General features: G+C 38.2%; 1 protein-coding gene across 4 annotated transcripts in view; it reads right to left on the bottom strand.

Annotated features, from left to right (window-relative positions):
• The window catches only part of ELL2 (elongation factor for RNA polymerase II 2), a 71,864-nt gene extending 44,861 nt beyond the window's left edge, over nucleotides 1-27,003 (bottom strand). For 3 of the 4 annotated variants that reach the window (XM_057493213.1, XM_057493212.1, XM_057493216.1), the window contains exon 1: nucleotides 11,784-11,855. In XM_057493213.1, coding sequence (XP_057349196.1) covers nucleotides 11,784-11,842 — 59 coding nt within the window. In that variant the 5' untranslated portion in view covers nucleotides 11,843-11,855. Of the gene's footprint in view, nucleotides 1-11,783; nucleotides 11,856-12,894; nucleotides 12,943-26,710 lie in introns of those variants that run through there. The other variant, XM_036925741.2, reaches the window with a different exon arrangement.
• Between the last annotated feature and the right edge of the window lie 641 nt (nucleotides 27,004-27,644).

Here is a 27,644-nt window from a genome sequence, read left to right as displayed (position 1 = left end):
CAGAACACCTTCAAGTACTGACCCTCCTTCCTAATATGTGAAGATTGATTTTAATGAATTCCCAACACAACTAGATTAAAAAGCATTCAGATTGTTGGAAGAAAGGATTTCTTAGTATTCTTAGTATTGATTCATAAATATGGCTATGCCTTATATTCTCACTCTAAAATAAGACCTCCCCAACATAACTTAGTGATTATTAAACACTCTATAAAGTTTTTAGCTATTATAGAAGACTGCTGTTTTTCTGTGGCTGCTTAGGTACTTAGGTACAACCTCTAGTACTGTGGTCCCAATTTAGTTATCCTTAATGTGTTCTCTACTGCATTCTGATGTTTTTTACCTAAAGCTCTGTGAGAATTCTATCTTTTAAAATTCAACTGACTACTGCTTTTCACTCCCATAATCTGTCCTTTCTAGACCAGACCCATTCCCAGGATACTTCACAATATCACGCCCCAAAATGTCAACTGTTAATTCAGAAAGGAAAGTGGCCTCTCCTCCCTGCCTTGATAACCAGCAGCTCTGTCTGTACCTTCCTCCCACTGGGGAGAAAGATCACAGACGGGGAGAAAACTTTCTTTCTCCACTGATAGATGACAAAGCAACTCTATCAAGTAGTTGACTAACAAGATATTTAGCTGGTGTCTAGCTATAGATAATTTCACAAGACCAGCCTTCTCTATTTTCCTTGTCAACCTGTTTTTTAAACGTTGAATATTCAGGCTTTCTCCTAGATTCTTCACATATTTAAACTTGGCATCTCAAAACATTCTTTTATGTTTATAGAACTAGAGATTATAGGTAAACAAATGTATGTGTGTACATCATCAGTAAATCACCAGCAATGACATTTTGGTATACAGCACTTCTTATTTTCTTTGTAGGTTTATATTTGTGTTTTTTTTTTAATTAAATTTATTTTTTAAATTGGTAAAATGGTATATATGGTGTCTTATTATTTATTAATTTGGGAGAAGAAATGACAACTTCAAAAGTTTCTAACCTAAAAACCTGGACAATCTTGCCATTTACCACTTGCAGATTATCTTATACACACCAGGAAAGTATTACAGCTTTTTAGATAGGTCTAGAATAACATAACTTTTGTGTTTCATAACTTTTTGTTGCTACATAAATGAGATCACTTTCACTTTGAAATTCTTAATTGCTAGTGCTTAAGGAGGCCAGAGACTTTTAAAAATTACAGTTATCATTTACTGGGCAGTTTCTATGTGCCAAACATTTTGCTAAGCTCTAACATTATAAGACTTTGACTTATCTATTTTGACTTTAGGTTGGATATATGGCTAAAGAAGTGGTCTAACAAACAACAGGAAATTCAAAATCTTTGCTCAAAATTTTCTTTTCTCCCATAGTAAGCCAATTTATTGTCTGAACTACCATCTCTCCAACCCACAAAAAGACACTGCTCCAGTAAGTCTTCCTCTCTCTCCTATATCATTAACTTTTGCTTCATGTCAGATCATTCTTATCAGTTTACATTCTGCTATTTCTCCCATTTTAAAAGAAACTTCTCTCTACTCCACCCTATTTAAATAGTTATTTCTGAACTGAGGAAAATCCTCAAAATTTTTATAGTTTTTAATTTGGTGTACTTGGATTATCTGCAAATACTGGCAAGTTTGACCCCACTTATCTATTATCCATAACCTTTATTTCATTTTCTTTTCCATTATATTACTGAGCATTCTTAGAACTATGTTAAACTATAGAGATGATAGTGGGCATGTGTATTTTATTGCTAACATTAATAGGATTTTTATATTGTCTTATCTCTAAGTATGATAACTGGTTATTAGTTTGACAAAGATATTTTTCATCATGTTAAGAAAGAATTCTTTCTATTCCCTACCTTCTGAAAGCTTTTAACCAGATTTAATACTGAATTTTTATCAAATGCCCTTTTGGCATCTATTGAAATATGTTGTGGTTTTTCTCATTTAATACACGAAGATGACAGATTAATGATGATAAGAACAAACTTTATGTACTATTTGTCCCTACAAAATATAGCTTGATAGTTATGAAGCTTGACAATATAATGAATATTTGTGAACTCATTACCCAACTTAAGAAACTAAACATTAGCAATAATATACCTACCTACCCACTTCTGTCCTATGCCTTCTGCCTGCCTTTCTCTATCAGAGGTAACAACTATTCTAACTTTTGTGATTATCTTTTTTTTTTTTGTTTTTAGTAGTTGTATCACATGTGTGTATACTTACACAACATATTGTTTGATTTAGCCTATTATAGAACTTTATGAAAATGGTGTCATACCATATATAGTCTTCTCCCCATTAAGAGTTTTCACTGCCATGATGTCGAGAGCTCCAAGTCACTGCTTGTCACTGTTGTGTACTTTTCCAGTGAATCAATATGCCACAGCCACAGTTTATCTCTATTTTTTTTTTCTTAGCCTGCCATTATTCATTTTTTTTAGCCTGCCGTTGTTCTTAGTGTGGCCAAAACTTGGCAAAAGGAGCTTCAAATTCCATTCATGTTGGTAATTAAAAGTACCAATGCTCAGAAGCATTCAAAAGTAAACAGGTATTAACTGTTGAAAAAATAATAACTCTTTAAAATAGAGCTTTATACCAGAATTCCATCTGTAAATACACTTTTTCCTACTCACTACTGAATTTCCAAGTAGTGAATTAAATCTTATAAATCCTATAAAATGTCCTTTGAAGTTATGTCTTAAAAGTCCTTTTGTTTCAAATCCCCAAATGCCAATGCCTCCTAGACAGCTCCATCTTGATAGAATGAAGTGTAGAATATTACCTGAATACCTCATTTACAACATGTCCCAAACACAGTCCATGTCTCTTGCCTCAATCTGTTCTTTCATCTGTTCCAGGATTTGATTAATAGCCTCACCATCCAAACAAATGCTCATCATGAATATGGAGCCATCCTTGACTCCTCCCTTTACATCCTTCCTTCCTTTCCATATATAAGGAATAACTAACTCAAGATTGCTACTGGTTAAGCATGTTAAAATGCAAATCTGACCACATAACTCTCTGGCTAAAAGTTTTTAAACAGGTGATACTGCAGTGTTTTTTAAACATTAGATTTTATCCCTTTGGAAAATCATGACATTAATTTAGTGACTGTGACCAGGATTCTTTTAAAATGAAATAGAATAGAAAGTATCAGAGTATACTGATGAAGAATCAATAGTGTGCCGTGAAACTTTTGATTTGGTTGTGTGAATGTGTGTACACCTAATATGTGTAAAGAGTCACAACGCAAAATGTTTTTTCTTACTGTGAATTATTTCTAAATGTATTTGCAAGCACCTACTGTAGTAGTCTTCTCCTACTGGGGAGGTCAGAGGTCCCATTCAGAAAATGTTAAAAGTTTTGAACCTTCTCCTGAGAAGAAACCGTACACATACCTATACATATACATATTTTTAATCATATTCTTATTGATAGTGAACCTGGTTATCATAAGCTAGGGGAAAGAAATTTTAAAGTCCAGACTTCATTGTAGATACCCATGGAGGTTTTATAGATAAGAAGAATCAATCTCCAAGATGAAATGAAATTCAAACTCCTTAAGAAGGTGGGAGCATTTGCTACACCTGTTTACCACTTTGTTCATGTTTAGGCCTATAGGCCTGAAAAGCACTTTCCTCCTTTTTTTTAAAAAAAGCACTATCAGCTAACTCCTGATAATCCTTCAAATTTCAACTCAAACATTACCTTTTCCCTGAAACCTTTCTGTTGCTCTTCCTTTTTTCTGGTTGGGGAGGTGCTCAATAAGTGTTTATGTGAAGGTGAGAATGAATACAATGTTAACTGAACATTTATTACAGTCATGTGGATCAGTGTGGTGAAGAGAACAGGCTCTGAAATCAGATGCCTGGATTTAAGGGCAGGTTCCCTCCCTTACTAACTGTATGAGCTTCAACAACGAGTTTTACTTCAGAGCCACAATTTGCAACATCAGCAAAATGCAGAGTATCTGCTTCACAGCATTCCTGTAGGGACTGAATGAGAATAATATGTGTAAAGTGCTTAGTATAGTGTTTTTAGCATGTAATAAATAGTAATTTTTAGCTGTAATTACCGAACAACTGGAACCTATAAACAAAATCATAGAATAGATTGTGCATGTATGCTAAATATGGTACAAATTGCGTAAGACTAGAGAAATTTGAGAATTCTAATCCTGATATGGCAAATTCATTAGCCTCAAAGTGTCTGTGGGCTTTCTAAAAGCCTGTAAGTCAAAAATTTTTTCTTCTAAACTTATATTCAAAACAAGTTATTGTTATAAGTAAAGTGTTTTAGCCTAAAAATAAATGAGAACATTTTTATTCATACTTTTGTTCCTTCCAGTTTAAATCACAATTCAAAAAATGTTATAAAATATACCTTCCCTATAAATTCTCTAGATTATCTAATATATTAAGCTAAAAGTTAGCTAGTTATGGGTGGGGTAGGAAAGAAAACTTTTGAAATGATTCTATTTAGGTAAAATCTTATTGCAGAACACAGGAACTCTCTAAATACTTCTACTGCATTGTTATAGTTCACTGAATTGAAGATGCTAGCAACTGTAAACTATTCATGATTTTATGTACCACTGCATAATATACAATATGACATAATACTAAGATGCCATTAATAATGAGATGCATTTCACTTGCAAATACATTAAACGTTAAAAAGAAAACATACCTTGGAATTATGATATATAGTATTTTTTTTTATTGTGTTAATGTTTGAAATAAAATCTAGGGCTTTGACATATCCTGCTAAATTGTTTTTCCAGGTTTAAATTTTGACTTTTTAATAAGGCTCTTGCTTATAAGTTCATCTTATATGCCTAGGATAGGGCCTTGCACATAGTTAGATGTCAAAATATATTTAAATAATACTCATGGTTCAATTTAGGGGTGGTTTACCTATAAAAAGCCCAAGGTATTATAGAATGGTAAAAGCTTATTATTTTCCAAACTTAAGTGTCTGCTATTAAAGTGACAAAGTCTTTAACACGGATGATTCAATTTCACAAACTTCAGTTCTTGGAAACAAAAAGGCAAAGCCATCAAGTGGCAGATTTTATTGACAAATAGATGATGGCAGTTAGGAACAAGGGCTGGCATTTCAAGGTCTACATAGTGTCGACTGTGGTGCCTGGTACAGTGAGTATTCATAAACGCTTATTGAATGAAGATAGTAAGCCTAACTCACTTCTGAGAATGCAATTTATGGTATTTGTGGTAGCTTCAGATTTCAATCGGTTTTATTCACTGCTTTGTCAAGTGAGGGCAGTTTGGTGAAGGACAGAGCAGGATGGTTTTGCCTTTCGCCTCCTGTTCATTGTGTTCAAGTTTTGGGAGGCTTGTCCTGTTGTAGCCCACTCTGGAGCTCGTGTGAGGCTGTGGTCAGTGGGTACTTTGAGATACTTTCCTCACCCACCACAGGCACACAAACTCACCCTCCCATCCTCTGCTATTCTGCACTCTTCTAGGGCAGGGCATGGTCTGAGTCGCCTTTACCTCAGTGGTGCCTGTAGTGGCACCTGGCCACGCAAGAAGACATGGATGGCGAATTTAGCTCATTGTTCTTCTTACTTAGACACCCTATAGCTAGTTCTTACCAGAAAGAAAAGTAGGGCAGGGGTGTGTGGAAACATAAAGTAGAGAAGCTGGTCAATTTATAAAAGCTTCAAACTATGATTCAATTACTGATAACAGGAGTTTCCAAAATGTCAGCCCATACTCTTAGCCAAATGAGATTTTATATATACATAAAATTATACATAAGCTACATACTATATGTAAAATTAAACATATAAGATAATCTTAAAAATTATATATATCAAAGTTAAATATTTCTTTCAAATTAGGCAACTTATTATATTAATACCTTAGTAAATTAATGCGGTTAGAGAGTTATAATTCAATGCAAATATTAAAATGTTATCGTTCCACACAAGGGTATAAAGGGCATATAAAAGTGTAGGCAAAGGGTCTGTTTGTGTTTATACAGAGGATCAAAGCCTAATTGGGCTACCCCGAAAATGAACTAAGATACGATGTGAAAAAGAACTTCCAAGATCAGCACTCTCTGGAAGACTCATGCCAGAAGATGATCATCAAAAAACCCCAACAAAGATCCACGCACTGCTACAGCTGTAGATGCACTCATCCCACCAGTTCCTGGACTTGCCATGGGAATGAAGAAGGAGATATCTAAGCTGGCCTGTGCATACAGTAAAACAACAAATTTGACTGGATCTATACTGTTGGAACTCAATCAAGAATTAGGAGAAGTGCAAATTGTAGCGCTCCAAAATCTTACAACTACAGACTATTTACTGTTAAAAGAACATAAGGGATGTGAACATTCCCCAGGAATGGGTTGTTTTAATTTGTCTGATTTCTCTCAGACTGTTCAAGCTCAGTTGGACAATATCCACCATATCATAGATAAGTTTTCACAAATGCCTAAGGTGCCTATCTGGTTTTCTTGGTTTCACTGGAGATGGCTGGTAATTACAGGTATGCTTTGGTTATGTAACTATACTCCTATTATGTTAATGTGTGTGCGCAATTTAAGTAGTAGCTTAAAACCTATACATGCTGAAGTTACTCTACAAGAAGATATGTCAAAGAAATAATCAATCTTCCCAGGTTTTCTGCCGCCTGCTACTTCTATAGCTTTTCTTCTTCCTTCCTAATTACAACCCTTAAATAGAATTTGTGCCTCATATCAAATTTACCGAGTATCATAATTCTTCCAAGTGGTAAAGATACCTCAAGACAAATGCTGGGCATAGAAGCTGCAGGGCATAAATATGCAAAGAAGTAAAAAGCTAACCATTTCAAACAATAAGGCTTCTCTCTCACTTACCAACTTTACATTTCCCTGTATGGCCCCGGAAGATGACTGGTTAGCCAGAGACGGGTAAGATTCCTCAAGGGAGGAACAACCTAAGACAGGCACAGTCGCAGGGGGGTCATCAGGTGAGAAATTGGGGATCAACAGAGGTGAGGCTTAGAACCTCACCCCCCATGTTCTGAGAGAAATCTTCTGCATACATGGATGTTTTATTGCCCTTGTCTAGCTTGGATTAACACATAGTCTACAGATGATAGTAATGGATCATCTACATTTGCTCTCTTACAACACTAAACTATGTTTTCTACCTTTATCTTGTATCTACCTACCACTTCAGCATTTTATTAAAAATAATAATAATAAAGAGAGAAATGTGGTATCCACATATAAATCAAGTATAAAAATCAAATGAGTATTAATATTTGAACTGACTGTTTATAGTTCATAATGCATGAGCAAAACCCAAAGTTTCTGTGATGACTGCCCTTGTACTGTTCACCATGTAACTTATTCACTATGTAAGAATTTGTTCTCCATGTAAGAACTTGTTTGTTATGCCTCAGAAGATTGGAGACTGATGAAAATTAGGCTTGGGGTGGATTAATGATTGTGCATTGAGCATTGACTCCCCTATACAGAATTTTATTGTTGTTAACAACCATTTGATCAATAAATATGAGAGATGCCCTCACAAACAAAAACAAACAAAAAAAAAGGTACACACTTCCAATTGTAAAATAAATAAGTAACCAGGATGTAATGTATAGCATAAGGAATATAGTCAAAATATTGTAACAACTTGGTATGGTGATAGCTGGTACCTAGAATTATCATGTATATAAATGTTGAATCACTATGTTGTACACCTGAAACTAATGTAATGTAATACTGTGTGTCAACTACCCTCCAATAAAAAATAATTATCTACAAAAAAAAAAAAATGTTATCTATACATGTTAACCACTGTAATATTAAAAACATTAAAACAGAACTGCCATTACAAAAGGATATAATTTTGACATCCTTCTAGTATTAATTATACTCAGAGCTGAGTGTATAAAAGTGGCTGTCAGCAGCCTTTGAGCATACTGACTAAATACAACTGTTGGCAAAAATCAGCTGGCTAGCCAAACCAGCTGCAGCAGGGGAAGCAGTCAGAGTGCAGGCATATCATTTATAGAGGAGTTGGCAGTGTTGGTGATTTATTTTTATCTCTGCTGCTGTTTCAAGCTGATAGCTATCTGCTTCCCAGGTACTGAGCAGGTTACAGAAGGGTAATCTTCGGGAAGCATTTGCAGATGGGTTGCAACTGTCTACTAATTTCAAATACTGTATAATTTAGTTTTTTAGACTTCCCCAGCCCTGCACAGGAAAATAAATAATTAACAAAGTATTTCTGAATGCTCTGCTAAGTTTGAAAATTAGGAAAAGAAAAAGAAAAATCCAACTTTCTATTCTTTAGAGTTAACAACTCTACTGCAAGAGTTTTATAGCAGTATTCAAGCCTATAAAGTTAGCAGTTAAATCCTGATTTCATCTTAAGACGGTCAGTGTGCCTTGTGGGAAGGCATACACTTAAAACTTCTTCATCTGGCTATTCCTTGTTTATTCTTGGAAAAGTGTGTGTGACTCAGTATTTTACAGGAGACACTATATGGCACTTACAAAAAATATTTCCTATTTTCAATCCTCTTCTTAAAAATAATTTCTAAGTTATATATGCAAAACTAACTTCTATTTTATAAAGTCTCTGGGATTGCTTAGTCTGAAATAAGCAATTAAATTAGAATTTTGGAATGACATTCTCATAACAAGTACTGATTTAAAACTGGGGTCTGGAATCCTGTTTACTGTGACAAAGATAACATTATTTCTCATTGCCCTGGGGCAATCATTCTCTGAGTCCTTGAGTCTGCAGGAAGTGCACTGTGCAAAGCCACTACACACCAGCAAATATGGCCATTATTTGCTAGGGAAAACCTTGCCATTTCAGATTGCATTTGAATTGTAAACATACTATAGATATACCTTTTTCTGTATGTGTGTGTACACAGATTTTAAAAGGCCTTCTAGAATTTTACATACCTATTGCTAGAATATATTTTGCACCTACTGAAACCTTTGTTTAAAATGCCGATTCATACCTATCAGAATACACATAAACCTTGTTCCTGACAGTCCCCTGTTTCCATGCAAGTTTTGGGCAGGGGTTCTGGATAACTCCCACTTTATTAATTCTTTCCTGAGTATTAGTTTGTGTGTGTTTGTAAGACTCTGACCCTGAGGGTGGAGCCCATGTCTTACCCATCCCTGTATCTTTGCACATGAAGCAGTTACTGAAGTACTTGGTACCAGTAAGGGCTGAGAGAATGTGCAGTAAGTAAGAAACAGAACAATAAACCTATTAGCACATGCACTGATGATGCCCTATTTATAGTTTCCTGTAGGGAATTGTTAGCAGATAACTGCATCAGGAATAACTGCCATTACTTGAAAATGCTGAACTGCCTGGCTTACAGGATCTCTTCTTTGAAAGTTGTGCAGTGCAGTGGGGAGAATGTTCCCCTGGTGGAACAGTTGTAATTACAGCTCTGCCTTCATCAGCTGTGTGTTTTTAGACAAGAAAATTTCAACAAACATAAAAATACAGAGTATAGGCACTGCAACACAGATTTTTGGAAAATTTTCACCTGCCACATTTTCAGTATCCCGTTAAAATAAGACAAATATCCTGATTTGTATAAAGCTCACCTGACAATAAAGATGTACCTTTTAGAAACTGGGTATGTAATACCAATATATCCCTCTGAATGGTCTAATTTGAGCACCTCAATATTGTTGCCCATGTGAGTCTTACCAGCTACATTTTCTGTTCACTTTGAATGGTCTATAGCAATATATAATCCTAGTAGATCTTTAGTTATGAGTATCCCAGGTATGGATGAGAACTGTGAGGATAACTGGGTGACCCATACTCTCTAGAATTAACAAGGCACTTTTGGCTGGTTTATTCAACTCCTGATATTTATGGGTGTAAAAATCACAATCAAGTGCTCCCATAGATATTTCTTTGGCTTATTGAATCTAGAAATTGCCTTCAATGACCATTCAACTTCCTGAGCACCCTTGATTGTGAAAGATACAATTTATATTTTTTGTGCTATAAAAGCTGCTACCCAACAGTGATGGGAAAAATCCAGGTAAACAAAGATTCTCAGAATTTTCACACTTTAACAGCATATTGCTACACTTTGTTTAATGTTCTAGTCTGCATTTGTTTAAAAGAAGAAAACTTCAACCTAAGAGAAAATGTCCAGGCACCAAAGTAAATATGCCTAAAAGTTAACCTGCCAAAACACAAATTCTTACCTTCTAATGACATTACTGAGGAAAAATAATCCTATAATTAGAATCATGGAACAGCATAACCATCCAATGCTTAGCATCAGGAAACAGAATATAATCTTAACACTAAATGTTCATTTTTAAAATGGTATTTTAACAATACTTCAGTTATGCTTCAAATATATGTACATAAAGCATTATCATGATAGTTAATACATTTTTTCAATCATGTTTGATGTAAAAAACTGTAAATTTGTTAGATTTTGCCAAATCCTTTCTAGGAAAAGGGAAGGTTTCTGAGAAAAACAATACTAAAAGGTGATTAAAATTTCCCATTAAGAAAAAGTATCTTTTGTGGGAAGTCTAAATTTAAACCTTCCAACTTAAAAGTCCTAAACATTTTCCACGTAGGAAAACTCTAAGCATACTTCTTCAGAGTTTTTAAAGCAGTCAGCACAGGGCAACGTTTTATTATCACGGCTCTTGAAAAAACAGAGGATCACTGTACAGAAGACCCTCACATTTGTGGCTCTTCGTATTCCCTTGTGGGCTGTGCCAACCCACTCTCTCCCCTGTAATGACTCTTTGTTTTTACTAAGTCCCAAAGGGCTGGTGAGAGCTCTGCAAAGAGAAGTGGGGGAAGGGTAGGTGGAATGCAGCTGCAGTCTCTGAAACAATGCTGAGTCCATATATTTTGTTCCCAGTTAGAATAATAAAAAGGAGACTGCAGTGGGGGGTGGGTGTGGGGGTCAGAGACAGAACCTAGAATAAGTAAGGTAGGGTTAAGTACGCCATAGCTCTCAGACTGCAGCTGCCCCTTCTCCCCCAACTGTACAAATTCAGTAACCATTCATTTGGCTTAAAAAGCTTATCTGTTAACATTCAAACACCCATTAAGATTTAACCATACCAGTCATTTATATCTAAGTTACTTGTATCAGTGAATAAAACTCAGGCAAAGAATGGAGCTTGCAAAGAAACTGGGGGAGACTGGACACATGAGACAGGAAATCTTAGAGGGAGGTAGAGAATTCAGAAAAGGAGGTCCAGGTCTCAAATATGAACGGCCTGCTTAGCACTGGTGCCTTAGAGCCTGGGAGCAACTCACAAGCCAAAGAAAACCATATTCCTTCTAAGACTCCTAAAAGCTGCCTGTGTCTGAATCAAGAGTTTGGTAGCCTGAGGTGTTGGTTCATCATTATTCAGTCTAACCTAATGCCTCCTAAGAAAATGTCCTTCATTTGCATTTCCGTGGCCTCCATTTCCCCACTAGGAAAAGGGGAATTAAGGAAAAAAGCAGACCCCAAACAAGGTGACAGCTGCCAGTGAGAGAAGCTAGAGAGCTAGCTGCTCAAAGTTACTCTCCTCTCCTAGGTCTTGCCTTCTTCTCCCAGGTAATCCTTTAATAAAAATCCATGGAGACATCCTAGACTATGGACCCAGGCCTGCCTCTGGAACATCTCTTCAGATGATTATTGATGCCATTAAGATCTTATGTAAACAACTGAAACTAATACCTCAAAAATAGAATTAGCATGTGCTAACTACCTAAAAAGCTGTAGGACAAAATTCAGAAGAATACTGGTTCCAATTAGGATCCCATTCATGAACACTCAGTTACTGGAGGAGAAAAAAAAAGGACTGCATTGTAAAGCTGTCATGTAGAAGGAAAAGCTCCGACATCCACATACAAACATCCCCTTCAAGTTAGCAACAGACAAGATTTAGAAGTACTCTTAGCTGGTCTTGAATAATTAATGTCTTGACTCTTGAAATGTTTTCAAGTTATAGTTTAGAAAGACTGTATTTATTTACATTGAATTTTTGCATTTTGTGACATAATAAATTCACAAATATGTACATTTACAGTAAGCAGGAATATGATCTTCCCTCCTCAGCCTGCTTTTTCTCTGTAGTGTAAAATCCATTTATAGATATTCCAAATCTCCATACTATAGCCAGTATATAGAGATAAATTCAGAAATACATATATTAATTTAAGTGAAGGAAATGATGGACTCTATTTTATTAACATTAAATAATAGGGATAATTAAAAAAATAATACAGACACTACTCCTGTACAGTTTATCATCTATTATAAACACAAAATTCATTAGGTGCATTTCATTAGGAATTATCATTTGCTATGCTTTTAAATGCCGCAATAAAATAGGCAACACTTTGTTTATTCTGTACACTGGAAAAACTAAATTTTCTTTCTATATTTCATTTCCTAGTATTGTACAATCAAAGAAACTAAGTCTACAGACAAGTTTTTTAACAGTAAAAATCATAATCATAACTTGCCTGAAATTATTATCTTATGGTTGCTTAATTGTGGTAAAACAATTATGAGAAAAAAGTATGCTCATAATACTTTGATGCATGTTATATTCAATAAAAAGGTTAAAAAAAGCAATTATTTAGGATTTGGAAAAAAACTACCCCCAATAAGTATATCTGAATTATCTTTTAAATAAATAAAAAAATGAAGATAATTCAATTGTCTTAAAGGTGTCATAAATTTACATTTAGGCACAAAGTTCACAAAATACAAATGACATGTGAAGAGGCACAGGTGAAAACAAATTTAAGAGTTATTTATATAGTATGTAAGAAGAATACTAGATTTTCTTGCTAAATCAATAGCGTACTCACTCCTTGTAGCCCTTGGAACTGAATCGAAGGTCGAAAAGGAATTAAATTCTGTTAAAAGAAACATAAGAAACAAACATGTCAACCTTGGTTACTGTGAGACAGAACTGTTTAAACTTTATATTTGTGCATTTTGTCAGTGCTATAGTTGTGAGAATATCTTTATTATATACTTAGCTCACATATCATTATATAAAGATGCCTTGGTGAACAATATTGCACTGTTGACATTTCTCCAAATCACACAACCAAAGGTATCTCTGACAGTGTAGCTGACCAGGTTTTTGAAAATGACTCATATGATTCAACAAAAAATCAGTATATCAATTCAATTTTACTTTTAAAAAACATTCTTGCTTAGCTTTTTGATGTATTTTTCAAAGGAGTGGGAGTAGGCAAGAGATAGTTGGAGGAAGTTTGCAAAACTCTCACAGGATGCTAGAAATAAAAATTTAAAGTATTTGAAAATGAACTGAGGTTTCCATTTTCTCACATTTTATCAAAGAGCAGTTTTTGGTTGAAGGTTAAAGATGTTGCCAATTTTCTTACAAGAGTCTCACCAGGAGAATATAATTTCTAGAACATTTTGTATTATTATAAGCTGTGTCCTCCTCATAACCTTAATTTTTTAACACAGAGTTGTGCATTTAGAAGAAAAGCTGTGATTGTAAACATCTACCATAGTCTCAGTCATGGTTTTCTGTATCCAAAGTCACATACTATATCCAGTGTGTTTTTCTATGGGAATGTTTTCCCAAATTGTTAATAGAAATTTATGGAGAAATCTAACTTGGGTAGTATTTTATAGCAACACAGCCTGTAAAAAATTCTTCACACTCTCATATCCAAATCCATAGCACAAAAACAAAAGTGGTTTCTGGTCTCATCTCTACCTTAAATAAAAACACAGAGGCACCAGGTACCACCCCTCCCCTCAACAATTGCATATTACCTACTACTTCCAGTTTCCAAAAGTTTTCTACATATTTAAAAGTTTACTAATTGGGATTACAACAAGCTAAAAAGAAGTAAGAAAAGGCTAAGTATTTCTTTGAAAGATAGATCATCTGAATATAAAATCAAGTGGTAGCATTAACCATACTATTATTATTTATAAAAACAGATAAACATCTTCTTGGAGAAAACATTATAATAGCTACTATCACTATTGTTCTTACCAACTTTATTTAGATTTAGCAGAACCAAAGTACTACTCGGTGACAAATTCATTTCTTGCTGTAGGAGAAGCCAATTTTTAAAACAGGAAAGATAAAAAGGTAATGCTTGCAATTTCACTCTAATTCATGGTCTTTTATGAAAATACAAAATAAAGATTAATGCTAACTTGAATTTCTTTAGAGGGAGAAAACCTCACCCAAACCTACCTTCAAAAGCTAAACCTCTTCCTGAAGTAACAGCAGAGTGCTTACAAAAGGCCTGGAGAGCCCCTCTTCATGAAGAAGTAAGGTGGCCCTACAATTAGGTAGCACAAGTCCAGGCTCCAGTTTTCACAAAATTTCAACGAGCCTGCCTCCTGACTTCCCCTTCAAATCTCAAGCACTGGACATCTCCTCTGAGGCTGGTTATACTTTCCTCGCTGACTCTGTGCAATCCAGAAGCTGTCTTCAGCTCACCATTGGAATTTGAAATTCTCTATCAAGTTCATCAATTCTTCTTGGTCAAATACTAACTTTTCTCAATTTTTAAGATGCCCGCTTTTCCACTGGTCATCACAGCTCCCTTATATGGTGCCAGTCCTCCTAAATCTTTGGTCATGTCTTTCATTTAGAAACTTAGTGCCCTTTACTTTTTTCTTTCTAGATCCATTCCCTACTGGAGGCCTATTTGGTGATGACTCTGATCTCATCTCTTTCCCTCAGCTCACATCTCTCCACAGCCTGCTGCTTATCAGTCTAACGATATTTTGCATTAGAAACTTTCAATGACAGCAAAACTGGCAAACTCAAAGCTAACTCCTCTGCCCGCCCCTACCCCCTCAAACTGGCAAAGGTACTTCTTTCCTACTTTCCTAACAAAGGTACTTCTGTTTTGGTTCTCTGAGCTCACAACCTTAAATTTAATTTAGTCCCTTCCTCCCTTGACCTTCACCATAGCCTATAAGTCCATTATAAATTGTTAGAATCACAGAATTCTTAATCCAGAGGCAATACATTTGATGCCCATCTGCCATGGGCCACATAATAACTAAGCTGGAACCAGAATCTAAGACTCAGCCCTCCTACTTTGCCATGCTACTTTTTTTCTATTACTTTGTGCTCCACACATATCTGCTATGGGAGATTCAAGAGTGTGGCAGTATACTCCTTTGTGTCACAGAGTTCACAATTTATTTGGGAATGACTAAGTACTAATAGAAGGTGAAGTAACAAGTGACAAGAGCATGTAGGGTAGAAGAGATACTCTAAAAGCCAAAGGGCTCATGGAAAAGATAGATCTTGCATAGCAATTTTGAAAAGACAAACTCCAGGGAGAGGGAGAACCCTGAGCAAAAAAGCAAGGAGGCAGGAATTGGTACTATTTTGGGCAGAGGACAGACCCACTGTTGGTACTGTTGTGTACAGAGTCCTTCCACACTTGAAACACAACACAAAAGATGAGAAGGGGACTTGGGATCCCTGCCTAATTTTTCCTTGACCTCAAAATTTGTCTTCAGTTTTAGCTACTATCCACTACAAAACGAACAAGACAGTAATTTCAATTTCAGACTTTAGGATTTCTAAAGGTTTATCATCCTGTGAAATAACCCTGCCTTAATCTCCTCCGTTACCCACTCAGGGATGGCCTTTAAGTCTTGCCTTTGACATGATAAGCAGTTGGTGGCTCTTCTAAATTTTCGTCATGAAAAAGTGAGTTGCTGAAGGAAGTGTTGCAGGTAAAGCAGTTCTTTCAGTTATGTATAAGAAAGACGGAGAGAAATGGATTGGGGTAGGGTAGAAGAATAGAAATCAGTCCCAAAGGATGCTTTACTTAGAAATACTCTAGTGATAAAGGCCTAAATAGTATGACTTCATCTGGAACAAAACAGAGATGGTGGAATGAGACATTCCCAAGGAAGAATGATAAAATGTGTTGAAAGCCTGAATATCAGGCACCAAAGAAAAATAAAGCAAAGGTGGCTCCAGTGTTCCCAATCATCTCTGGCTGGTCAATCCCAGACTCTCTCATATTAAGTTCTTAGTCTCTACTTTGAAAGCCCTGGGCTTTCAGGCCCTTTCACCAAACATCTAGATAAAGGGCTTCCTGCCTTCCTTTAGTTTACTCCAAATGCTGTCCATCATTCAAATAGCAGAAGCTCTCTCAGACCCCACTCTTAGCATGTCATCCAGCCTGCAGTGGGTTCCTTCCCAGTGGGTTCTAAAAGAGCAAAGCAAACCCTTCCACACGGAAAACAGACCCTCTGTCTACAGGATCAACCAATTTCATCTTCCACTTCCTCCTGACTGTGGCTCAGTGCTGTGAATCTTGTTTTGTTTGTTTTGTAAACATCTTCCTTACTATTTCTACCTCCTTCCTATTCCTTCAACCTCGCATATCTTCCCAAACATTCTTGTGCCAAGCCATTTAATCACTTACTTAACATTCAAGTTTAAGATTAATTTCCTAGTTAGGCCTTCCTTTGAATAAATCAGGAGTCAAAGACTCAATATGTTTAAGGACCCAAGGCAGGTTAAGTATGAAAGAGATTGGATGTAAAGGAACAAGAAAGGGCAAATATCTGGAGAATGAATGCCCACCCTAGTAAGGATTCGAATTTTAAAATGTTAAAACCTTTTATAGTCAAACAAAATACTGCTAATTAGTCACAAAGATAGTCAGTGACCTGGGATTCAAACCCTGAAGTTTGCTCTCATCCACCACTTTACGCAGCCTGTCTTTAACAACAGTTAGATAAAATGTGAAACATCTGAAATTGAGATAATTCAGAACTGATAAGGATAGATCTTTTGGGGAGAACATTTTTTTGGTTTTGCCTTATAGCTTAAGGAAAATATCAGCTGTTTGAATTTGTTTTCACTTTTGCAAGTAAATAGTAAGAAGTATTTATGATTTTTCCTTGGGATACAATTTGTATAAGATAGCTCATCTTTCCTAAAAGAGGTACTATATTATTTTAAGAATTTGTGATTATGATTTTTTTATTTAAAAAGTCATTTTCTCCTGTTCTTTAAAACATCACCTGATAGAAGAACCAAAGACTACCTAATAATTATATTTTAACCACTGTAATAAAAAATATCTAGGCAGAGAGAGAAGAAAAAAAAACTGGAAATAGCATAAGAAATCCCAAAGAAATCAAATGTATTCAGCTCTTCTCAAAAGCTGGTAATGTTTAAAATGAAAGCATGAATGTGAAATTTAGAGATAATCCAAAGCTACCTTAATAAGTGGTATCTCTTCCTTGCTCCCAATCTTTTATTGGATCACCACCCCCTGCCCCACTAAAAGTCACTAGCTTCACAAAATCAAGTAATTTGCTTTGTGAGTCAATCTAACCTTACAGGAAGGAGAAACTCCTTCTCTATAGATTTGGAAGAAGCAGAGTAAATATACAATAAAGAACAATTTTTCTCTAGCCATTATAGAATAGAAAAGAGTGAAATATAAAGGGATTACCAAAATAATAGTGAGAAGAGGTCAAAAACCTAATCTATTTGACACAATCCTTGTTTTAAAAGACTGTTTCTGGAAAACTGTAGCTATCTGATGCAGGCCAAATTTTAAAGTTGTTGCCATAAATCTTACTATTTCAAACAGCTGTTAAGGGAACATGGAGAGCAAAAATCTAAACTGAACCAACCAGCTAAAAAGTTAGTGAAACAGCCTCTGAACCAACAATACTTGGGAGTACTATCCCATTACTTTTTTCCAAGAATGTTTAATGAGGGCTTGGTAATTGGATAATAAACTTACATGTCAAATCTGAAATTAAATGCAAATGAAAATTTGTTCTTTGGGATTATGATCTCTAGACCATTAGTATGAAAAGTGGTAAAATAATTTTGGATTGGAAAGTGGAGACTACTTTTAAAAAACTAGAAATTGATAAAAAGAAGCATCTCACACACTTTTACCATTAGAAGGCTTGAAACCAGAAAACTACATGATCATACTTAATGTTTTACAAAGATCACTCTGGCTGCTGTGTGGAGAATGGTTTGTGGAGAAGAGTGGAAGCCCAGAGGCTAGCTGGAAATGTGTGGTAATGGTCGTCAAGAGAAATGACAGTGCCTGGGACTCCAGTGGCGGTAATGGGTGGGATTTGATTTCAGATGTTTGAAGATTGACAGGATTTGCTGATGGATCAAATAAATCAAGGAAAGAGGGGACAAATCAATGATTACTAGTCAATTACTAGGCAACTGGCTAGAAGTGCTGCCACTTAATGAGTGGGGAGCTTTTGGGAAGTTGAGGGTTTAAAGAGAGAAATCAGGAATTGTGTTTGGTTTGTTAAATTTGATATACCTATTAAACTTTGATAAGAAGTGCTGGAATAAATGCCTGAAGTTGGAGGAAGGTTGGTGCTAGAGATTAATATTTGGAAGTTATTAACATAAAAGTGGCTTTTAAACCACAGGGCAAGATGAGCTCGCTAGAGTGAATAAAGAGAAGCAAGCTGAGATCTCCAGTATTCAGAGGCCAGTCAAGCAGAGGATAGTCAGCAGAGACTGAGAACATTCCAATGGGCAGGGAGGCAGGATGGAAGTATTACTAACAGGAATGAATGGTCAATAGCATGGAATGCCGCTGAGGCTGCATAAGATGGGAACAGAGGGATGACCACCAGACTTGGCAACAAGGGACCTAGGCAGGTGCAATCTCAGGGATGTGGTGGAGATGACCCAACTGAAGTGGGATCGGAAGGTGGGAGGTGAAGAAGCAGACATGGCTTCTCCGACACATCCTCAAACATAATCCTTCTCTCTTTAGGTGTTCCCCTTTAACACAGACTTCATTGCATTTATTTTTTTTGCATCTGCCTATTTCTATGAAAGCATAAGCACTTTCTTGATGGAAGGGACCATCCATGACTTACTCAGCTTTACATTTCCAGTGCCTAGTTCTATGCTTGGCACATGTCAGAAGAGTAATAAATGTTTGATAAATGAATAAGCGGGTATTTGGTAGTTATAATTCTTCCTCCTACTTCTTAATCTTGTATTAAAGAGGAAATATATTTAAAGCACTCAATTGAGTTTCTCTGGGGCATCATGGTTTCCAATAATGGAAACCAAAAGCAATAATAAAGAATTTTAAAATACACTAAGAGTTAAGTTTTCAGGTATTTAGATCCTACAGTATTTCAGTCTATTTTATTAGAAAGTTCAAACTTAGCTCCAACTTTAAAAAAGCTCACAGCTCCATAGAAGTCTTTGAGCCAAGACTATCTCCACAGACCATGAAATAAGCACCTATACCTACTCCACGACAATGTGTACTTATAACAAAAGGTTTGTATATACATGCTTATTTTTGTTTTTGTTTTCACAATGAAACTGTCAAACAATAAAGAAAAAGGGGAATCAAAACACAAAAACAGAAATGGAGTTAATCTGGAAAAAGCAAAAACATGGACCCTTTCAAGGCCTTTAGGAATCATTTCAAAATGATGCTTGAAATGTAAACCTAGGTACATCTTAGAGAGTTACTTAACATTTCAAAATGACTAGGGACAGAACCCGCAGGTCTGATCTTCATTTTAAAATCAAATTCAATTTTCATATTATCTCTGTGCTCTATGATGGTCTTAGTGTAATTTATAGAGAAGGTTATTGAATAATGGGAGTACATAAAAATATGAAAAAATTTTAAAAATTCCTGCTCAAGACCAAAATTTCTGCCACTTAATAGTTTCAACTTCCTCCAGAACACTACCAATCCCTCAAATTTCCAACCAAACAAAAGAATTTATGAGACATATAAATAATATAGCATCATTCCAGTCTAGCCTCAGACTCCTAAATATACTTATAAAATATAAAACATCTAGTCAAACTTAAGTCTCTGGGTCACCAAACAAAAGACTGAATGAATGCTCATTAAAGTGGTACTCCTTTCCTTCATCTCTCCTCTCCAACTTTCCCATATGCTTTTCATTTCCCTTTTTCTACTAGATACCCCTCTTAGTGAAATCTCAATTCAATCTTATTCCTTTAAAACCAGTTAAATTCTATAGATTCTGTTCTTTAATGTCTACAGCAAGCATCCTAGTTTAGACCCCAATCATCTCTGGCCTGGACCACATACTTCTTCCTTATTTGTCTTCTTCCTTCCAGATTCACCTTATATTCATCATGTACACTGAGGCAAAAATAATCTTAATAGCTCAAATAACCTTAAATTTCTATTCATTGTCTCCCCAATGTTGACAGAATAAAATACAACCCACTCCGATCTCCCTTTCCTCTCTTCAAACTACATTTTTCTCCTGCACTGCAAGTTAAGAGGAACAGGGTTTTTTTCTCTTGCGACTCTCAGATCCTGCCCTCGCTGTTCTACTGCTGTCCTCTCTGCCTGTGTCATTCCCTCTGCTGAAAATGTGGTCGCCCATCTAGGACTGCCTACTAAAATCTTGTTAAAATCCTTGAAGACCCAAGGATATTTTTTAGACCAACAACATATAGGATCCCCAATAAGAAAAGAAACTTATGCTATTTGTCTAGCAATCTGGTTACTATGAACTAGTAGCCAAATGCTCTGACTGTACAGTTCAATTCAAGGTACAGATTTGATTTATAAATCTTTAGGGTGCATATAGCTAAGATTCTGTTTTACTAAGTCATATTAAACTGCCAGCCATGGAAATTGTTCCTTTCCCAGCAAAGTATTAGCAGAGGCCCTTAAACCAGTTCTACTTAAAGACCTATCATAGCTTTCAAGAGCCATAATGCCGCAACAGAAATTATAGCTAGACAGATAAATTGGAAGGGAAAGAAGGAGGGAAATAAAAAAACAATTCTCTTTGGTGAATTTTATGCCATTTCTTTCAATTTGGCTGTGGAGACATGACAATTAGAGTACTGTATTCTATTCCAGACCTGCCTTTCTAGATTTTTGCTTTAATTCATGGGAAATGTACAGAGCTGATGTACACAGGGTAGGCAAATGTGGCATTATATACATGCCATTCTCTTTATTTTAACTTAGCTAATCTTAATGCAGAAATGCCCATATTATCACATCTTTGGGACATCTCAAATACTCCAAACATTTGGTCCAAACTGGCAAATAAGTGGGTTGGACTCTGGTGTCAAGCTCCTTGAACTTCATAATTTGTTAAAAATGGCCCATCACTAGTTCTGCTGAAATTTTCCCTTTGTTGGCTTTATTACAAATTGCCTAATAAGTGCTATGAGAATGCTTCCATGGTTTTTTGTAAGTGCAAATGGAGTAAATGGAAAGGCTGGATCTAGTGACTGTCCTCGGTAAGCCTTCCTATATACCGTTCCAAGAATTCTACGCCCCTTTCCTTTTAAATTCTTTTCTTGAACATGTTCCCATCCTTCACATATGTTCTTTCTTTTCCCCCAATTTGTTGCCAAGGTTCTCTGTCTTATCTTTCTAGGCAATCTGGCTACTGCTTTTCACAGGGAGGGACAACCTTCTTTGCACTTAGCTTCTCATCATATGAATAAACATTTCAAATACTGCAACATGTGGCACAAATTTGACTTAATAAAAAGCATTTTATGATCAAGTTGAGCCTGCAGATGGGTCTGAGCTAAAAGTCAGTAAGATTAATTATCTAAATTAAACCTGGCTACATTTAGAAAGTGCAAGAAAAGGAAACTGCTAACACAAACCTCAGTGTTTTACTTAATAAACATGTCGTAGGGCAGTGGCAGCTCTGTGCTAGCAGTTCCAAATGCTTGAGTGGTGCAGCAGGGAGCACAGGGTCTTCTGTATTTATGAGGCAGAGTATTGAATACACACACACTCAAAATTGTTTGAGGGCAGGCAGAGAAGGAAAAGATAAAGGAAAAAAATAAGTTATGAGTCTTTTCTGCACCTTAAACCACAGTGAATCAAATGTTGAAAAGTTTACCTGGTAGAAAGGCTAAGGAGAACAAATCACCTATGCCATGACCTGTTGAATGAGTGATTTTTAAGATCAAGAAAGATCAAGAAGCATATAAGGAAGCTACTGTGAAGGATGGTAACTTTGGAAGTTTAAAATAAGACTATGCTTTGATTGCAATTAAGAGTATCTGATAATACTGAAAGAGGCTGAGTTCCTCAGGGAAAATTAAATTTAAGTGTATTTGTACACATTTTCAAAACACTATTATTTTGCTAGAAGAAACAAATCAAAGCAGGAGAATTTATTTAAATCCAATAGAGTTGACAAGAAAATGTGTTAACAGAATCTTTCTTAAAGACATCTGCTTTCTGATCTTCAGGCATAGAGAATAAATGGCCCCTGCCTCCAAACACATCTATGCAAGACTTTTTATATAATGGTTAAGTAAACACGATAATATTATTTGAGCCATCACATTTGAAACTGTGAGTAAACATTTAAAAAATAAATAGATTGACAGGCTTAGCAATGACAGAATCTGCAAACAATATTTTGTAAATTTGTTACTATAAATGTCAAAATAAAACCAACTACATATTATTGAAGAAATTGGCTACAGTGTATCTTAGACTTTTGGGTTTTAATTTTAAATATAATTTTGGGATACATCTGGGAAAAACATATAATTATAGTCATATATGCTCATTTAAAATATGTAGAGCTTATATAGACCACACAACCACAGACATCAATTTGGCATGACTATAAAGTTGTAATTTGTGACTTTATTTATTTAGTAACTTGTTCCCTCATCTAAAATGATCTAGTTAAAAAAGTACCTCTGCAATATAGCCTAAATATGTGTTAGTATGTCTAAATTTGTTCTGCAAACCATGAAAATAATTTTCCAGTTAACACTTTTTAATGTGTAATCAATTTAAAACTGTTTCTGTATTCAAACTGAGTGGAAAACAACTTTCAAGAGGTATTTATTCCAACTATAACTCTCTTTCCTGGACTCACAATGTCTCTCTCCCTTACTTTAGTCTCTGTTTAGGAAGTTTTTCATATTAGCCTACTTCATTTCTTCTCTAAAAATGTAAGACTTGAATAATGAGGGTCAATTAGGTTTGAGAATTTTTTCAAACAGTGAGGAAATTGTTTCTAATTAAAGATTCTTTTCTCATGAACCCTAGTAATTTCAATACTTGCTCAATTATATCTAAGAACATCTATATTCTGCCTAAATCATAGTTTCCTAAAATTCCTAAATTTATCTCCCTGAATCCTTAGGTCAAGTGGGTTAATTCATAAAAGTAAATCCAATGTACAAAATATCTGAATTAATAACTTTCTGATGCTTAATTCAGGAAATGAACCTGTTAAAATTTTGGCTTTTAGAAAGCTATTAGGAGAAGTAATAATCATAATCTTGCCCAGGCCAAAGCCACTTGGGGGCACTTATCAAGCATCAAGCACCCTCCTATCTGAACAGGAATGATGGGGGCAGTTTTATGTGAGAAATTAAAGTCATTTTTTTTTTCCACAGAGAGAATAGGCTTGAGTACCAGAAACTTCTTTGAAATTAGCTAACTCATGCCAACATATTTCCAAACAGCAGCTACAATTTACAGTCATGAGTTCTACTTCTGATAAGGGGGGAAGGTGTAAAAGACCAAATAAGTGTCCTTCTACTGTAAAACAAAAGCCCAGCAGGATGCCAAGTGCTAGTAACTGTTGCTGTGCAGATGGGGGAATTCTGGTCTGGCCTGAGCCAGGAGGAGGGGCACTGAGGACACATTTATAGCACACTTAGCTGAACATGCCAGAGGATCCTTCTAGTAAGTACCAACAGTATATACTGCCATCCAAAAGGCCCCTCATTTCATTCTTTAGTCTGTCCCCACTTTTTAACCATCTGGAGTTAATATATTCTCAACTCCAATTTCTTTCCAAACCTCTTACAAAGTGTTTCTGTGGATGAAGTGGCAGTGAGGCCTGGACAGGAGCTGGTTAAGTCATAAACAAGGGAGCCTCTAATAGCAAAGACCAAGTCAGCTTATTTTTTCCTCCTCTCCCTGCATGCCACTGCTTCCACCAACAGCTTTTCAGGAGAAAAGAAATCCTAGGACTCATCAGTCTACCTGGTGGAGGGACTTGGAAGAGTCTTCTCCCTTTCCCTCCTCTGCTTCTGTATAGACTGACAAGACCCATTAACTTGCATGCACAGAGATGGAAAAGGACAGTAATAATACTAACAAGCAATAGAAGTAGGAGCAAAGAAAGCCATTGAATTGACTTTGATACCTTTGACTTCAAAACAAGTAAAAGAGAAAAAAAATCAAGAACTAAGCAGTGGGTTAGGACAGAAAGAATTTTTGTTCTCCTGTCTCTTGAAAGACACTGGTATATATAATAAATATATGGGGGCTTCTGAACCAAAGCACTCCAACCTTAATCCCAAGCATGTAAACACTAAGGTGCAGAAGGCAGAAAGGTAGAAAAACAAACGGCTTTCCCTTTCTGGGCCCCGGTGATCATGCACATCAGGGAGCACTGGGGGCTGGTCACATCACTCTCCCTGGGCACCATCCCTCCCAACGTGGGTCTCCTCTCCCCCTTCTTCCCAGCCAAGTGGATGTGTCTGTTAATCTTACTGTAATCAACTCCAGTTTGTCTGTTGATCTCTGAAGGTGGCTGGCTGACCTACTGTCCCTAGAGATGCCTCTCCCCACTCTCTGTGTGCCACTCTTTCTCTGCTTCCTGGTCTGTTTCTGACTGGAGTTTGTCCTCCTCTTTCTGGCTTCTTCCTCTCCAGCCTGTGTGTTTTTCTCTTTATACCTCTGACCTACCTTCTCCCCACCGTCATTCCTTCCCACGCCCTGCCCTTGGAACAGGCAAGTTTATCTCTTCATCTTGCAGTGCTGAGCTTCTCTCTAGTGTCTGCCTCTGTCCTTCTGCCTGCCTATCTGGCTTCCCCACTATGGGCCTCCCAGTCCGTGCTGGTGCTGATCTCTTCCTTGCAGGTGCATTTGTCTGGGAGTAGCTACTGAAACATGCAGTTTGTATTGCTTGTATCTCCTTGCATTCCTATTACTGGGTGTACACTGACGTCTCAACCATACGAGATTCCTTTTTCTTGGGATTTCATGGTGTGTACGAAGGTATCTTTCTCCCTGTGTGTGCACCTCCTTCCTCCCCTCCCAAGTCTGAGTGTTTCTCACCATATGTTTCTCTGGCAGGTAACTCAGTTCTCTTGAGGGCCCTCCTGAGAGCATACTCACCTCTAGGAGTCTCTCTTGCTGTTTACATGTACACTGTCATATGCGTTCATGTACCTCCTAAACTGTGTACAACCGTGTCCGCCGCCCCCGAGTGTATGCTTATGTTGGGGGCCTCTCTAAAGGTGAGTCTTCCTTGGCCCAGGTTCACACACTCCCAAGGAATCAGGGTTCACAACTCCCCTGCAGCTCTGTCCCCAACTCTGTCTTCTTCCTATGCATTTAAAGTACTTAGCACTAGTGGGAGCTCAACAGATGTTAATTCTTTTCTTCACTTTAATCTGAGTATGTGAGTCTGTGTCTGGGTGTTCCTCTGGTTCCCTGTGACGTTTTACGAAATTGGTTAACTGGAGCGTTTTTCCTTGTTATGGACAGGGCTATTGTTAGGATGCCCCATGGACTTTATCTCCCTCCGACTGCCTCTCCTGTCAGAGTGAATGTTACCCCTCCCTCATATGGTATATCCCTGTATGCAATGTGTCCACTGCTGTCTCCCTCATCCACACACAGTACTGCATGTCCATAAACGGCTTTCCTATGCACCCTGGTTGCAACGTCTCCTCCGTGCTTCTCTCTTTCCCCTTCTTTTTTTTTTTCATTGTGAAAACGCGTGCTTGCATTTGTATTCCAATTGCGGCTTATGGGTTAATTAAGTAAGAGCCTTCGCTGTACTCGAGTTGTGAGTGTATGGCCATGGTGTCTCTCCAGAAGGCAGTGTGAGCTCCGTAACCGAGGTATTGCTCCCGGTTGGGCGGCGGATGTGTGTAGCTTCTGGGTACGCGGTGTGGGTGCGTCTCTGAGAACTCGAGGCTCCAGTGTCCCCGAGTTCCTGGGAGTGTAGGTGTGTCCCCCTCCCCCCTCAGACGAGGAGTGCTGTGTTCCAGCCTTAGCGAACACACACTGTGCCCTCCGCCAAATGCGGAGTGCCTATGTCCTCAAGTCCCTGCGAGTACGAGGTGTGTCTCACCTCCATATGTGGAGCGCCTGTGTCCCCGAATCTGCGCGTCCACGGTGCCTTACGTATTACCCGTATTACCCCCAAACACGGATGGCTATGCTGGCGGGTCCTCCCGCGATAGGTATCCGTACGCTGCGCGCCCCTTCCCCTACCGTGGGCAGCCGGGTCATCTCTCCCACCTCCCTGGTGCCTCTCTCCCTTACTCTGACAGAAAAAGCCAGGAAATCCGCGAGCGCCGTCGGAAAGTCCCGCAGCGGAGGCACAGCCAAGCCCGGGCTGCGGCTGCCTCGGCCCTGCCGCCAGGGGCCGCCCGCCTGCCCGCCTCCCAGCGCCCGGGAGCCCGTTCGGCCCGGGACAGCGGCGTCAGAGACCCAGCCCGGCCCAGCCCGGCCCTGCCCAGCCCTGCCGCGGCGGGCTCTGACGGCTGCGGCAGCGAGTCCCTGCTCCGCCGGCCCCGCGCCGGGTGCCCGGGGCCGGAGCAGGGGCAGCCAGGCGACGAAGGGCTCCCTCTCCCTCCCCGAGCCCGGCCGGTCGGCTCACCTTGTGGCTCTGGTAGGTCTCGAGCGCCCGGATCGCCGTCTCGGTGAGCTTCACATGCAGTACAGTGATGTGGTCCTGCCCCAGCCGCCCGCAGGACAGACCGTAGCGCTGCTCCTCCCGCAGGCCCGCCGCCCCCCCTGCCGCCATCTTAAACTCCCCGGGGTGCCGCCGCCGACGCCGCTCGGGCTCTAGGCTCCACTGCGGCCGCGGCTGCTCGGGCTTCTGCAGCCGCCGCCACAGCTACGGCCATCCCGCTGCTGACGTACTGTCATATACTGCGCGCAGCCAGACCTCGGGCTGCCACCGCCGCCATCCGCCCCACCCTCCGACCCCGCGCCCCGCCCCTGGCTTGTCTCATTGGCTTCGTTCACCCTCAGAATCGCCCTCATTGGCCGCCCTCCACTCTCCCGGGGGCGCGACCCAAAGTCGCTAGAGTTTTGCTCCCGGGACGGGACGTCCGAGAGTTGAGAGCTGACGTCGAGGTGACGCGCCAACTTAATCACATCTTACGTCACTTGTGGTTCTTTTGGCTCGCCCGCTGTGATTGGCCAGGTTGGCTTTGGGGGGGATTCCCTGCTAATTGGGTGTCCAAGTTGCTAGATCGGTTACCTGGAGTCGGAGCCCCACCTCTTGGGGGATAATAAAGAGTCTGGAGAGTCTCTTAATTTGCTGGTGATCTTTAGGGAGGAGGACCGTCACCCCAAATGTGTGGCCAAGAAAGAATTTCATGCCCCGACGGCTTCGGAAGCTTGAGAGGGAGGATGCAGTAGGCGGAGTCACTGGAGAGCTTTTCCTCAGAACTCAGTTTAATACTGTTTTTGAGATGACGGATTTGGGGAGAAAGCCTTTTTTCGGCATTTCATCCTACATTTGAAATTAATGAGTTGACCCTAGTTTTAGGAGTTGTGCTAGATTGTGTGGAGTACAACGGCAT

This window comes from Manis pentadactyla, chromosome 2 (genome assembly GCF_030020395.1).
Source record: "Manis pentadactyla isolate mManPen7 chromosome 2, mManPen7.hap1, whole genome shotgun sequence".
NCBI lineage: Eukaryota > Metazoa > Chordata > Mammalia > Pholidota > Manidae > Manis > Manis pentadactyla.
This window is presented reverse-complemented; position numbering and strand designations above follow the sequence as displayed.